This window comes from Nymphaea colorata, chromosome 6, assembly GCF_008831285.2.
Source record: "Nymphaea colorata isolate Beijing-Zhang1983 chromosome 6, ASM883128v2, whole genome shotgun sequence".
Lineage (NCBI taxonomy): Eukaryota > Viridiplantae > Streptophyta > Magnoliopsida > Nymphaeales > Nymphaeaceae > Nymphaea > Nymphaea colorata.
Genome location: NC_045143.1, coordinates 25,064,296 through 25,080,775, shown reverse-complemented (window position 1 = coordinate 25,080,775; position 16,480 = coordinate 25,064,296). Strand labels below are relative to the sequence as shown.

General features: G+C 36.3%; 1 protein-coding gene across 1 annotated transcript in view; it reads left to right on the top strand.

The window, feature by feature from the left end:
• Window positions 1-16,480, top strand: part of LOC116256640 (carotenoid 9,10(9',10')-cleavage dioxygenase 1-like) — a 63,749-nt gene that overhangs the window by 4,269 nt on the left and 43,000 nt on the right. The window contains exons 3-6 of the mRNA XM_050078482.1: window positions 5,383-5,473; window positions 9,261-9,523; window positions 10,225-10,295; window positions 10,523-10,537. Coding sequence (XP_049934439.1) covers window positions 5,383-5,473; window positions 9,261-9,523; window positions 10,225-10,295; window positions 10,523-10,537 — 440 coding nt within the window. The remainder of the gene's footprint in view (window positions 1-5,382; window positions 5,474-9,260; window positions 9,524-10,224; window positions 10,296-10,522; window positions 10,538-16,480) is intronic.

The window sequence follows — 16,480 nt, the reverse complement described above, 5'->3', positions numbered from 1 at the left end:
CTTCTCCCTTCCAATGGCATCTCAGATTGGGTCATCCGTCCGTACCAAAACTTCGTCGCATGTTTCCAGACATTCCTGCATCAGAGTCCTTCTTATGTGATGCCTGCCAGTTGGGCAAGCATACACGGAGCAGCTTTCCTTCGAGTCAGAGTCCATCGAGTCAGAGTCCTTTTGATCTCATTCATGTGGATGTATGGGGTCCTAGTCGGGTTCCTTTTCGATCATGTTTTCGATATTATCTTGTTCTAGTTGATGATTTTACTAGAGTCAGTTGGGTTTTCTTGTTAAGGGAAAGATCTGAAGTCATATGTATTCTTCAAAAATTTATCAAGGAAATAAAAACTCAGTTTGGATTCATTGTCAAAAATATTCGCACTGATAATGCTCTTGAATTCAAGTCTTCCATTCTACTTCAGTTTTATGCCGACCATGGAATTCGACCTCAATATACTTGTCCACATACGTCCCAACAGAATGGTGTAGCCGAACGCAAACATCGGCAACTCCTAAACGTAGCTCGTACCCTCATGTTACATTCTCACATGCCTGCCTATTTTTGGGGTGATGCTATCCTTACTGCGTGTTACCTCATTAATAGATTACCCTCTTCCTCCATTCAAGACCGTATTCCAATTCAAATTCTATATCCAGGGCGTTCATTATTTCATTTACCTCCCAAAGTTTTTGGATGCACTTGCTTCGCACATATCCTAGGCCCGAACAAAAGCAAACTGGCTGCCCAAGCTATCAAATGTATCTTTATTGGCTATTCAGCTAATCAAAAGGGATACAAATGCTTTGATCCCGTGACCAAGAAAGACATTATCAGTGCGGATGTTACCTTCTTTGAGTCTCGTCCTTATTTCCCTCCGTCAAGTCCCTCTTCATCTGAGATGCATGCACCTATACCTCTTCCTATTCCACCAGTGTCACTTGAGTCATTTCCATCATCTCAACCTAGGTCACATGAACGTTTTCTTGAGCCTCCGTTGGTTTACACTCGTCGTCTAGGTCCCTCTCTCAACCGTCCACCAGCATCGTCTCAAGAGGTAAGCTCTACTGATAAGACTGACTCAGGTTTAAGTGATGACTATTCTGCAGCAGATCTCCCTATTGCTATTCGCAAGGGCAAGCGACAGTGTACCTTACATCCTATATCTAATTCTGTCTCTACTGCTCATCTGAGTACACACTTAGTACAGTTTGATCAAGCTTTATCTAGTCATGTTATCCCGTCCTCGCACCATCACGCCCTGTTAGATCCACGTTGGCGACAAGCTATGCAGGAGGAAATGGATGCTCTTCTTTCTCGGGAGACTTGGGATTTGGTAGACCCCCCAACACGCTGTGATGTGGTTGGCTCACGATGGGTATTCACCATCAAGTATCATTCTGATGGGTCAGTTGAAAGGTTCAAGGCCCGTCTTGTCGCAAAAGGTTATACTCAGACTTATGGTGTTGACTTCTTTGAGACCTTTTCGCCTGTGGCCCGGTTGGGCACTATTCGCTTGATTATCTCTCTTGCTGTCCAACGAGAGTGGCCTCTTTTTCAATTGGATGTCAAAAATGCCTTTCTGTATGGAGACCTTTCTGAAATTGTTTATATGCAGCAACCACCTGGTTTTGAGCGACAAGGGGAGTGTTCCAAGGTATGCAAGTTAAAGAAGGCTATTTATGGACTCAAACAGAGTCCCCGTGCATGGTTCCAAAAGCTTACTGAAGTGTTATCTAAGTGTGGATTTAGCCGATCCCAACTTGATCACTCATTGTTTATCAAGCGAGGCTCAGCAGGACTTGTGATATTGATTGTCTACGTGGATGATATTGTTCTTACAGGGGAAAATGATCAAGAGATAGCTCAAACAAAGGAGTTTTTACAGCAACACTTTGTTACGAAAGACCTTGGACAACTTCGTTATTTTCTTGGTATTGAGGTGGCTCGTAGTAATAAAGGAGTTGTAGTGTCTCAAAGGAAATATGCTCTTGATCTTCTACAGGAAACAGGACTATTGGGGGCTAAACCTGCCACACTTCCCATGAATCCTCGCATTCATATACATGATGATGACTCAGAGCCGTTTGACTCTAGATCTTACAGATCTCTGATAGGGAAACTGTTATATTTGACTGTCACTCGTCCCGACATTAGCTTTGCTGTGAATAAGTTGAGCCAATTCATGGAAAAACTCCGAAAAGTTCACTGGGATGCAGCTCTAATGATTGTAAGATACTTGAACCATAGCCCCTTTCCCGGGGCTGATTTCAAGTATCTTATTGTGGCAAAATTGGTCATCTAGAGGACCGTTGTTGGGACAAACATCCTCACCTCAAGTCTAATGTTTCCTCTGGACGTGGTGGAGGTAGAATCACCACAAGCAGAGGTCCTTCTTCATCCCAGGCAACTCATTCAAAGGCAACAATATCTATGGTTGAGTCTTCTACTGATCCTTCTATATCTATGTCATATTCTCTTAACCTAAGTAAGGATGAATATGATCGTGTTCTTGCTCAGAGGTCTGGCTCTACTTCTGCCTCTACTTCTACCAATGCTGCTGTGTAGATTCAGCATTCTCTGTTGGTGCTCCTACTGCTGATCCAGGTATGACATGGATGATAGACTCGGGCGCTTCTAGACATTGTTGTAATCAACCACAAAATTTTGACAGGAGAATGTGTTGACATCGAGGCGTATAGTGATGCTGATTATGCTGGATCTGTAGATGATAGGAAGTCTACTACCGGGTTTTGTGTCTTTGTGGGCGGTAATCTTATTTCCTGGAGGAGCAAGAAGCAGAATGTTGTGGCTCGTTCTAGTGCTGAGTCAGAATATAGGGCTATGGCTCAAACTGTGGCTGAAATGTCGTGGGTTAGATCTCTACTTGTAGAGTTGGATGTCTCAGTGAATCTCCCAATGAAGATGTATTGTGACAACAAGGCAGCTACATATATCGCTAACAATCCTGTCTTCCATGAGCGGACTAAACACATTGAAGTGGATTGCCACTATATTCGGGACTTAGTTCAAGGAGGAATTGTTAGCACTATTCATGTCTCCTCAGAAGATCAGGCAGCAGATATTCTCACTAAAGCTCTTCCCATAGGCGATTTCCTGAGATGTTGTAACAAGCTGAGCATGATTGACATATATGCTCCAGCTTGAGGGGGAGTGTTAAAGATACAAAAAAAGGGGTTTTCTGAAATATTAGGAAGTTAGGGAAGGTCTCTTTAAATGTTTTGTTACTTTTAGTGGACTTCTCTTGTAATTTTCCCTAACCCTAATCTCTATTAATAGAGATTAGGGTCACGTAATGCTAGACAACTTTTTGCTGCCTCTCTCTCTCTCTCGTAACAGTTTCAATCTTCTACTTTTGTTTATGTATATTTTTCACAAGTATGAATGATATTAGAAAGCTTTTCAAGCAAGGGATTTTCAATCCTTTTTCTTTTGGATAGGGTTGAGTGGTAGTTAGTCCAGCTGCAATCATGCTGGGTTCTTTGAGTCTGTGTGTATCTCAGCCTATTCTTTTTTTGAGATATGCCAACATGTCTTCAATGGATTGGAGAATGTTAAAAGAGTCTTTAGAGAAAGATTAATTAAAACTTTATCTGATTCAAAAGAATCGAAGAGCTCATAATTCTCACAAAATGATGTACATCAAATATGAATATTCCAGTTTATTCTGCTCCCATAGTCTTCATTATATTGATTGAGTATTTTGTTGGTCAAATATTTAGATTTGGTTTCTGTGGTCTATCTAAACAAAAAAAATATATCTAAGATTTGGTGCTTCAATATTTATGCATATGAAAAAATGTGGCATACACATCTAAATGGCTGCAGTAGAAAGCATTACAGGCATTTATTTGTATTGTGATGAAAACCACATATCTAAACTAAAGCATTATGGTTCCATCTTCTATCTATTATATTGATATGACATATATACTTCTTTTTATATTTGCTAGCAGCTTGTATAGATTCTTTGGCTCTATCAAGTTCCTTAAACAAATACACCCATAGTAGCTCCTTCTCTATCTACAGATTCTAATTCCCTCACTAATTGCTCAGTGAACATGTTTATCTCTCTTTTTTGTTTTCCAAAAATCATCATTTTGAACAGGACTAATCGTTGCCTTAACATCTTTTACAAGTCTTCATTCATTTGAAACAACTATAAAGCTAAGGCCTTACAAATATCTGAGGTTTTCAATTTCTTGTGTTTTTACTGCAAAAAGACTTTTTTACTGGAAATAATATTATGAGATTTTCTGTCACCAAAATGAATTTTTCTTAATAACATCACAATATTATCATGAGAAAATAGTGTTATAAGTTCGGAGTAATGTTGTAAAACATGTATTATAGCTTGTACTGATTCGGCTCAAATTAAGGTATGTTAAAGAAACATATTGTAAAAAATGTGAACTTTTAAAAAATAAAAGGATTTCAAAATTGCAAGATAACAAAATCGGAAAAATACTTAAAAGAAGTTAATGCTGGAAAAATTATACTAGCTAAAAATGAAATAATAATATGAGTAACAAGAAACGTTGAATTGCATAAAACATTGTCACATATATCGTGTACTGGTATTGTACGGCAAAAAATTTCTCCGGTATAATACGACAAAGATGTATATCTCAGGAATATCTTGGGAAAATCTTGATAAATTTTTAAAAAATTTTAAAAATTTAATAAATCCTGAAAATTATTAAAAAAATGAAAAAAATGCAAAAAAGTGAATAATACGCCTTGTTTTAACACTTTTTATTTTCTGGCTTTTTTTAAAAAGATGTGTTTTTTTCACATTTTATATGACTGACTTATTTTTCTTGTATAATACACATTGTTTTTTCGAATAATACGCATTTTCCGTGACAATGGCGCCCCATAAAGTATAAACCATCAGATGCACAATAATTCAGTTAGAAAAGCCACACATGTGAACTGCTTGGTGTACTTCTACCTATTTATGGCATGCATGATGTTCCTCTAGTTTCAACACCAAATTGTCCCTGGATGGATGTTATTTCCCTCTAAAATACAAGTGCTTCTCATGTAATACTCATAAAAATGGGTAGAATCTGAGCCATATTCATTTAAGAAACTAAAGACTAAAGAGTGTTACATTTGGCAACTTTTGAAGTGCGCCAAGAGCATAAGGTACTATGTAATGTATAATTACATTGCAATATAAGGAGTGTAATCTACTTTCAAGGGCATGTCTTGTGTTGTCCCATACCGTGGTTAAAAAAAACACACATACACAAACACAAACACTCACACATATTTATATTATAACTACTGCATTTACCATATTGATTTTAATATTGCTTTTTTTTAATATATGTTACTAAGTAGATTTTGTTGATTCAATCTAGATATATGGAATTGATGCTGCATCTGGAGCTGCTGTCACGGCATTAAATGTTTTGCCAGGGGATCACATTCTTGATCTTTGTGCTGCTCCAGGTAACTTGATTTTGTTATATAACGATTCCATTCTACTATTCTTATGTTTCTTCAAAGATTTGTTGCTCCCCATCAATTCTCCTTTTTCAATTTCTACAATTTAACTGATTTTCACAATATGTTACAAAGTGTAATAAGTTATACGAGTTGAGTGCAAAGTAAGGTTATAACAGAATGTAATATGTGGTAAAAAAACATTTTTTTTCTTTGAAAATTTTAAAAAATATAAAAAATATAAAAATTCAGTAAAAAGTTACTTGTTGAAAAGTCATTTGCTAGAGTAAATGACATTAGATATGAGAAGAGAAGACACAGTAATTGAAAATATATGCTATGAGGACCTGCAGATAATTAAACTAAGTTTAAAACTTGACAATCTAAAGAGTGCATCTGTCCATGTTATAAATAACCTACAAAATTTACGTGATTTTGAAAAAAATGGCACAAAAAATTTGATTTTATTGCTTTTTCAATAATAATTTTTTTAATATATCTTAATCTTTTCGTAGTTTGTTTTAACATTACCTGTTTTGAATTTTATCATGTTTCAAAATTCAGATTTTTGTAGTTCTATTATTACTTTCAATTTTTAAATTATCTAAATTTTCCTGCCTGAGAAATATATCACCAAAAGTTTTTGTTGTGACAATGGTTTAAACATCTTAATCATGTTAAAGTGCATATGTGACAAAGAGGAACGTGATTATGAATTGTATTGCATATAAACCAAATGAAATTTAGCCCAAATAAGTTCTAGCAGAAAAGCTACAAATAATAAGTCTGTAGCAACTTCCAATACATGAGTACTTGATGTGATACATTATTCTTTCCTCATGATATAAAGTTTTAGTCTTTAAGGTCTTACTGTGTTATCCCATCAACTATTATGTAGTGCTCCTTACAAGTCTTGTAGAAGATAACAAAAGAAAGACACAAACTCATACTAGATTAATTGCACAAAACTTCACGAGTTTGCATGGCCCTTGCCTGTCAATACAGAAAAGAGAAATATGAACTTGCGGTGCTATCCATTTTGTATTTTAATTATTTGCAGTTTCCTTTTTTAAAATGTAATTGTCAACTTCGATTAGTTTAAAGTTTAGACTTTAAAGAAATAATGCAATGGATGTTTATACTTGTATGACCATGACTATAAAAGACATCAAATTTTGAAATTGAAGAGTTATTCTCTTGGGGACGATTCTGGGCAGCAAGGCTATAATCCGTAATATGACCTGGTAAAATAGGAAGTACACCAGCTAGGAGGTACTTCTTCTGAAAGTGCTTCAAGCTGTTTTTCGTATCAAGCCACTAGGAGCAACGTGATAGTAATCAGGTTTATGAGGACGTTTTACTGTAGATCAATGTCTTCTCCTAAAAGGTTAAAACCAGGAAGCTTGGAGCACCACACCATTTTTTGTGCATCTGTATTTAGATTTCTAACAATAATTGAATATTTTTAGACGTTATGAAACTTGACTTGATTTTTAGATACTTTCTTTTCAGGAAAAGGAACACTCTTTAAAATTTTAGTTTTTCTTTTTTGGTTATGTTGTTCCTATTTTTTGCTTGAAGTTGTTAAACTTTTTCTCATTGCATCATTTTATTCTCCTTTTTCTCGCTTTTCGGGTTGGTTCAACCTTTCTGCAGATCTATTTAATCTAAATGCTACATGAATAATTTTTCTTAAAACTCTGTGCAGTTACAGCTTCTTACTAATGGTTTTAGATTGCTTAAAGTCGGAGGGTCACTTGTGTATAACACATGCAGGTAAATATCTATATTTAGGACTTGGGAGTTGGGACATCAATGCAATTTTTGTTTTTCAAATTTCATGTTATAGTCCTGTGGGGAATTTAATCCTATAGTAGTTGACGACTGCTGCCTTGGAACAGCTTGATTGTTGCTCAAAATGAAGATGTGGTCGAGCAGTTTCTTTCAAACAATCTTTCTGCTGGTAATAACGCTATCCTTTAGGAAATCATAGTTAAAGTTCTTTATTTCTTTGATGATTATTTTTGTAATACCTGTTTGTTTTTCAAGTGATGCCTACCATGGAAGAGTATACCGTGAAAAACATAAATTCCTTTTTCACAATTTTAGAAAAGATAAAGCGTCCAGAGAAAAATATAGAAAACCAGAAAATTGAAAAATGATTGTTGAAAAGGTTACACAGCAAGGAAATGTTGACTGCAAAATAAAACATAGTATGACACTGAACAATTGTAACTAATTAAAGCATCATAAATACAATTTTCAAGCAATATAAGTTATGCATTTTGTTTATATATATATAAGTCATTGATAAATATCAAACTACTTAAGTAAGGAATAGAAGCCGGATCTCTTAAACTCATGTTAAAAAAGTTTTAAACAAAATGTGAAACTTTTAATGTTTTTATAAACACTAATTTAATATAAACCATGTTTTAGTTCCAGTCATTTTTATAAAATAACTGGCCTTTATACTAACAAAATTTCAATGTTATAAGAACCGTCCATTTTGTGACTATTCAAAAAATAAATAGAAAAATGTCTAACTTAATATATACTTCTCATCGAATCACTTTTAAGGTTAGGTTGTAAAAAAGTATTTTAATAATGAATTTTAACAATAAAGTAATTGTCACAAAAACGCTGTTTTAAAAAAAAAACGCATATTATATGTCAAAAACACCTCTGTCGTATACAACGGGAATAAAACATGTTTTTTGTAAAAACGTCAAAAAACAGAAAATGCGTATAAAATGCGTATAATACCCATATAATACCCGTATAATATCCGTATTATACGTTTTTCCCCTTTTTTCCGTTTTTTACCTTTTTTTATTAATTTTTATTTTTTAAAATTTTTAAGATGTATTAAAATGTTTAATTTTTTTTAAAAATTTACGAACTTTTTTCGTTTTATTTCCGAGATATAAAACTTTGCTGTATTATACTCGTCTTTTTCTTCGCCGTTTAATATCTATTATATATATATATATATATATATATATATATATATATATATATATATATATCTATATATATATATATATATAGAGAGAGAGAGAGAGAGAGAGAGAGAGAGTATGGAATCATTGATTGAACGAGAAAATAATTAGAGGAAAATGACAAAGGAAAGGGAGACGGGTGGGAGGGCAAGGGGAGAGAAAGGAGAGGATAGATAAAGTGAATGTGTCCGAAAGGGATGGTAGCGATCGAACACGTTCTGTAATCGAGTGAATGCGCCAGACCACAGGAGCCAGAAAGTAAAGTCCCACTGCATTCTTTCTCAAAACTATTTCAAACAAGGCACCGACATAGTAACTTGTTCATGATTATTAATTTAATATAAGACTTGCTTTAATACAAGTTATTTTCACAAAATTATTGATTATTCTAATACAAGAAATTTGCCGTTATCAAAGCTCTTAATTTTGTGGTTATAAAAAAATGCATTCAAGCCCAAAAAGAGATTGTCTTGATATATATTTTCCATTAAATCAGCCTTAAGATTATATTTATGAAGCTAGATTAGATAATCATTTATTTTAACTGGGTATGGTTTTAATGTCCACCGGTTTTAATGTCCATCTTGAGCGGTCTGAAATATACGTTTTTCCACTACATATGTCAATTTAATTTTGCATGTAAATATAAGTTCACATTTTACAACATTCAAACCCAAAATGGCCCGAAGTTGATCCAGTGTAACCGAGTGGTTTAATGAAACTTGAACTCGACTCGATTAAATATCTCACTCCATGCACGGTCCAAGTCAGTCAATTCATTCCATGCGGAGGTAAAGTGGGAGATGGAAATACATGGAGCCAGAGGGAGCGAGCGAGAGAGAGAGAGAGAAATAATGGGGAAGAGGAAGAGAGGCAGAAGGAGAGGGGGGACGGAGTGGTGGTCGTGGAGCCCAAGCTCAAGGCTGGCTTCCTTTCTTGTCTGTTGGACGCCGTGGAGGATCTCGACGTTCGTATCGCCACAAGCAAGAGCAAGCAGCAACGTCAGTTCTTCCTCACCGACAAGTATATGACGGCAATGGAAAGACTGTCCACGGTAACTGATGCTGCGCCTACTTCCTTTTTTTGTTTAAATCTTGACTTGGAGAATTCTTTTACGGGCAGGTGTTCCTAGCGAGATTGGTCGGGCTTGTATTTTTCTTTTTCTGTTGGCCATTCTGTTGGTTTTGCGATGCTGATTTTACTTGTCACGTGTAAATTGTTACTTCAGTCGTGCAGAATTGCCGTAAGGCACGTTGTTTTTGGGATAGGTTTACAGTGTAACCCCGATTATAGTTGTTGGCTTCCTACCGCGTCTTGCACAAGCATTTTTGGCTGATGTTTGCTCTAACATATTAAGATTCAAAAGAACTAGGTCGACTTTATGGAACTTATAGCTAGATGAAGACAGTTTTAAAACTCTTTTAGTTCATGGGCACTTGGATATCCGCAAAACTATGTCAGACACTTGGTTTTTGCGAAGACAGTTTTCAAACTCTTTTAGTTAATGGGCACTTGGATATCCGCAAAACTATGTCAGACACTTGATTTTTGCGTACAACTTAATTTACTTTAAATTGATACGATACAAAAGCGGGGCTTCTCATTTGCTTTTTTAGCGTCTATAAAACAGACCATTAGTAATTTCATTATGTTAAACTGAGCGGGCTTGCCTCACCGATTGTAAGAGATGCATTTAGCAAAATGCTTTGATCAATATTTTTATCATGATAAATAAGACTAGTTTGTCCTTGACAGGATTGCTTGAACGGTGAATTTGTTAGAGTTGGTCCAAATGCGAAATTTGCACCTTTGGCCTATTACCATTGGTACTACTCTTCTCCTCATTGGACACCACCAATGTTATGTTGATTATCTCCTTTTTCCTGATGGGGTTTCATAGAGCAGCCGGTTAACATATTTTCTTACTGGCCAAATGTTATTTCTAATGGCAAGCTTCTTTGTTTACCATACCTTGTCAAAATTTCCTTGTGAGCTCTTGCTTTTCAGATTGGTGATTTCATCCTAAATTCTTTTTTTTGTGGGTGTTGTGCAGGTTTGATGGAGATGGGTGAGTGAGTGTTATCCTCTTTCTAGTTACTTGATTTATGTCTGTAACATTCTCAGTTTACAAAAAAGTCGGTCCAAACTTGGTATACCTGCAATTTGCTTATGTGAATGATGAGTTGTCTGCTACCTCTTTCTCTTAACATATCCGAGTTGCATGCTTGACGGGTTCTGGAAGCAACAAGGTGTGAATTGGAAGTATTCTGTGTTTACTATTTGTCCGCCTAAAAATTTATCATGTTGATGGGAATGTAAACAGTTCAGTACTAAAGCATGTCGAAATTCCATTACTTGAAGCTGCTCAAATCAGTGAAAACTTGGTCGAATTCAATACACTAGGAACACAAAATTCCCATGATCCTGTCGTAACCAATGTGCTAAGCTTTTGGAAGTAACTCATAGTCAGTAGTCACCATGTTTCTTGTATGTGATTGCCTCCACTGCATGGAAATAGAGAATTGCTTAAAATTTGACTCTGATTCTTCCCTCGGTTATTAACACCTCTAAATGGCTATTGAAATGCATCAATGATGCCTTAAAAAATTTGTTTGTAAGCTTTGACTATCTGTAGCTCTACTGGATATCTGGATACTTGATTGTTAGTTGAACCATTCTTTCAAGAGTGGATAGCCTGTTACTTGCTACTTTGAGTTAGTGATTTGAATTTCATCAAAGCTTGGTTGGCTACTTTGTTAGTTGCATCTATCACAGTTGTTTTAATTTTTTATGTCCTTTATAGGTCTGTTTGACATAGTTCCTTGCTTTTTGTTATGTCAAAGTCTTCAGAAAGGGAATATAAATGTTCCTCTCCAAGTGAAAAATGTACAGGAAAAACTTCATTTTCTTTTTTCTTTTCATTTTTTTTCCAATGCTAGAATCGAAGTGGGTTGAGAAAGATTCAAGGACACATATCTTATGCTCTGGCTTTCTTCACTTTGCACTGAGTGAGAGAAGGTTTGCAAAGTCTGGTTCCTCAGAGTGAAACAATCACTTCTTTCTTGTATGGGTCTATGTTCATGGACTTTGAGACACTATCTGGTGCTAAAGTTGACTCTCCATATAAATTTGGCAATTGGCATCCAAGTTGCTGGGGTTTAAGAGCATGAAACTTTGTTGAGTCGAGTAACTGCTTCTCAGGCTTGATAGAAATGTAGCACCAATATCTGTAACCCGAAAACAGCACTCACGCAGGAAGATAGAGATAGAGAGAGAGAGAGAGAGAGAGAGAGAGAGAGAGAATGAAAACAAGAAGAAACTGAGGAGAAGAAGCCGTAGCCAAAATGGTTTGCACGGCCTCTATTTATAATCCCATTTTCAGAATTCTAAGAGTCTCCAATCGTAGAATCCTAGGAGATTTCACAAGCTCCAAGGACATTAATTACATCATAGAAACCTAAGAGACTTCACATATTACAAGGATATTAACTACAACATAGAATCCTAAGAGACTTCCCATATAACAAGGATATTAACTATAACATAGAATCCTAGGAGACTCTTCACATGTTACAAGGACATTAAATATTTTAACACATTCTACAAGGAGGTGGAATCCTAAGAGACTCCTCTTCAACGTGCTGGTGAAGGATTTATATTTTAACACCCTCCCTCAAGTTGTGCATGGTTTTTCACCATGTACAACTTGCCTTTTAGAAACCAGAATCGTTCCTTTGTTAATCCTTTTGTAAATAAGTCTGCAACTTGTTCATCTGTACGAACATAAATAGGCTGAATTTCCTTGTCTTCCACCTTTTGTCTAACAAAGTGTTGATCAATCTCAATGTGCTTTGTTCGACCATGTTGTACGGGATTAAAGGCAATGTTAATAGCGCTTTGATTATCACACATTAACATTGATGTTTTAATCTTTTCTCCAATGTCTTCTAGCAAATGTCTAACCCATGTAACTTCAGCAGTACCTGCAGCCATGCATCTGTATTCAGCTTCAGTGCTGGATCTTGCTACTGCCTTTTGCTTTGGACAACTCCAAGACACAAGATTACGTCCAATGAAAATACAAAAACCAGAAATGGACTTTCTTTGATCGGGATCTCCAGCCCAATCTGCATCTGTGAATGTCATAAGTTGATGTCCAGTAGTTATATTTTCACTTTTACCATAAACTAAGTCATCTCCTGCTGTCCCTTTAAGATATCTTAATATTCTTTTGACAGCATCCATGTGAGTATCTCTAGGTGCATGCATACATTGGGATACTTGATTCACAGCATATATAATATCTGGTCTAGTAAATGTAAGATATTGAAGTGCCCCAACAATACTTCGATATTGCGTAGGATCTTCATATAACTCCCCATCTTGAGCACTTAGTCTTTGATTTAGAACACTAGGAGTTCCAACAGGCTTACAATCAGACATACCTGACTTTTTCAACAGATCCAACGTGTATTTCTGTTGTGTCAATGTGAGGCGATTATTGTGCCTATCAATCTCCACTCCAAGAAAGAATCGTAAATCACCAAGCTCTTTCATTTTGAAGTTTTGCATCATCAAAACTTTAGCTTCTTCTATGTGTTTTTCTGAATTGCCTGTGATAACAATATCATCAACATATATAAGAAGTAAAGTAAATATGTTTTCCTTTCGATAAATGAAAAGAGAGTGATCTAGAGGACATCTCCGAAAACCACATTCTTGAATCTTGCAAGAGAAACTGTCAAACCACGAACGTGAGGCCTGTTTAAGTCCATAAATAGATTTTCTTAGTTTGCAAACCCATGCATGAGAGTCTCCTTTCGTGTATCCTGGAGGTTGTTCCATATATACTTCCTCCCTTAAATCACCATGAAGAAAAGCATTCTTCACGTCCATTTGATGTAGTCTCCATCCATATTCAACTGTCAATGATATAATCACGCGAATTGTTTCCATTTTGATCACAGGGCTGAATGTCTCGTCATAATCTTCTCCATATTGTTGTGTAAACCCTTTTGCTACTAACCTTGCTTTGTGTCTTTCTATGCTGCCGTCAGGTTTGTATTTAATTTTGTATACCCATTTGGAGCCCACTACGTTCTTTTCGTGTGGCATCGGAACGATCTCCCATGTTCCACATTCATGCAAGGCATCCATTTCTTCTTTCATAGTCTTTCTCCAATGATGTGATTTTGATGCTTGATCAAATGAAGTAGGTTCTTCCTCCTTGCCAACTTTTGCCATGAATAACTGAAAATCAAGTGATAAAGAATCATAGCTAACCCACCTGTGAATGGGATGACGAATGCGTTGGGATCTTCTAAGGTGGGGCATGTTGTCTTCTTCACTGTGAGCATCTCTGTCCCTTAGTCGTCGACTGTAGATAAGACCCGAATACCGATGTGCATCGTTGCTCTGTTCATTATTGTTTTCGTGATGACTTGATGACTGTGTTGGATCTTCTTGATTTTCACTTTGAGCCATATCCGACGGTTGTATTGCTCTCTCTGAATCTTCACTTTGAGGCACATCATTTTCTATAACAGGATCTGCATTGAATAACTGTGTACTGGTCCAGGATCATAAGATTCAATGGTCATAGGCATTTCATTTGTATTATCAAAACTATGTTCATCAAAAATGACATTTCTTGAAGTTTTGATACGTTTAGTTGTTGGATCATAGCATCGAAAACCTTTATATTCATCAGCATATCCAACGAATCTACATTGAATAGCTTTGTCTTGAAACTTGTTCCTCAAGGCAGCATCAACGTGAACATAGCATACACAACCAAAAACCTTCAAGTTCTTGTAATCAGGTTGTTTGCCTAAGAGTGTAAAATATGGCGATTTAGACATCAAGAGTGTCATAGGCAAACAATTTATTATGTATACAGCAGTATGGAAGGCTTCAGTCCACAAGGAAATGGGCACATTAGTATCATGCATCATGCTCATGGCGCTTTCAACTATATGTCGATGTTTCCGCTCAACTACACCATTTTGTTGTGGTGTGTAAGGGCAGAAAATTTGTCTAGTTATCCCTTTTTCACGTAGAAATTCAATAAAATCAAGCGAGGAATATTCTCCCCCTCCATCACATTGAAAATGCACCACATTGGATGAAAATTTAGTTTGAATCATGGCATAGAAGTTTCGAAATATGTGAGGTACTTCTGATTTGTGTTTCATGAAGTAAATCCAGGTGAAACGTGAGTAAGAGTCAATGAATAAGACATAATATCTTGACCCAGACATGGAATCAATAGGGGCTGGCCCCCATACATCAGAAAAAAATAGTTTCAAAAGGTTTGGAAGCCCTTTGATTTATATTATGGAAAGGTAAAACATGACTCTTACAAAGTCCACAACTTGAACATTTTTTGACACTTGAAGTAAGAGGTAAACTTGATCTTGGTATGAGACTATCTGTGACAAGTTTTTCAATGAAATGTCGACCACAGTGTCCTAGCCGAATATGCCATAAATCAGACTCCAAAAATTGGTTAGGGCCCCTTACTTTTGATTGAAAATGGCAAGAACTTGGCACTGATGACGCATTATGAGAAAGAGAAAATGTCTTCAATCCTATATCAAAAGTGGATGAATCCTTGGGTAGACATTCCTTGAGGACGTACATATTCCCTTGACGCTCCCCTCTAGCGAACATTTTCTTCGTTTGGAGGTCCTTGACATAGACAGAAGAAGGTGTGAATTCAACAGAAGAGCTTGTATCATCAATGAGTTTAGAAATGGATATGATGTTCTTTTTGATATTGGGAGCAAGAACAACATTAGACAGTGATAGAGACGAAGATGATAATGGAATATGTGCATTTCCAATATGTGTAATAGGATGAGATTTTCCATCACCTGTTATAATGCAACTTCTACCGTAATGAGGGGATAAGTTAGTCAATTTACCTGCATTTCCTGTCACATGGGTAGCTGCACCTGAATCCAAGAACCATTCTCCCTGCTCATTTTGATTTATAGTCATCTTTGAGAATGCGGCCATCAATAGCTGTTGCATATCTTCAGCGGTGGATTTAGAACTTTGTCCTCCTTGTTTATAATCATGTCTTACCCCTTTGTTTTTATTTTGAGGATTAAACCAACATTGTGCCTTCATGTGTCCTTTCTTGTTGCACTGAAAACAAATTGGTATTTTTCTTGAAGTATCCAAAGGAGACATACCTTGGTTATGTGGTGTTGGTAGAATGCCACGACCACCATGGTTGGAGTTCCCATGGCTCTTACCAAACTTTACATTCATAGCCAACACATTTTGGGAGTTCCCTTGATCAGTCCTTTCAATGACTCTTTTCATATTCATTTCATGTTGGAGAAGTTTACCTTGTAGTTCGTTGAAGGAAGGCAGAACAGGAAGGACCTCAAGAGCTGTAATAAAAGCATGATAATCATGCCCAAGTCCATTCAAGGTTTGCTGCACCTTTTCCTTATCAGAAATGTTATTCCCTGAGGCAGCAAGTTGGTCTGTGACGGCCTTAATACGCCCCAAATAATCCATGATAGACGTTGAACCTTTGCTCAAATTCTGAAATTCTTTCTTTAAGTACATAATTCGAGCTTCTGATATTTGGGAAAAGGTATCAGCAAGGGTTTCCCATAATTCTTCTGCAGTACAATCATCAGAAACTGAAAGTAACAATTGTTGAGATAAAGTGGACAAAATATACGCAACCAGACTTTGATCACGTCTCATCCACATAGCATGTTCAGGATTGTTGTCTTCATGAACAACAATAACTTCTCCTGCCTCATTTTTTATTTCCTGTAAGACGGATATTGGTGGAGCCTTTGTTGAACCATCGAGATGTCCAAAGAGGCCTTGACTTCTTATGAAAGGCATGATCTGCCTTTTCCAGATCAGATAATTCTCATGGTTGAGTTTTTCGGTAATAAGGTGAGGAAGAAAACTTGAGGACATGCCAGAATGCGAAAGGTTTTCCATGACAGCAGAAAGGAATGGTATATATGTAGAAGAT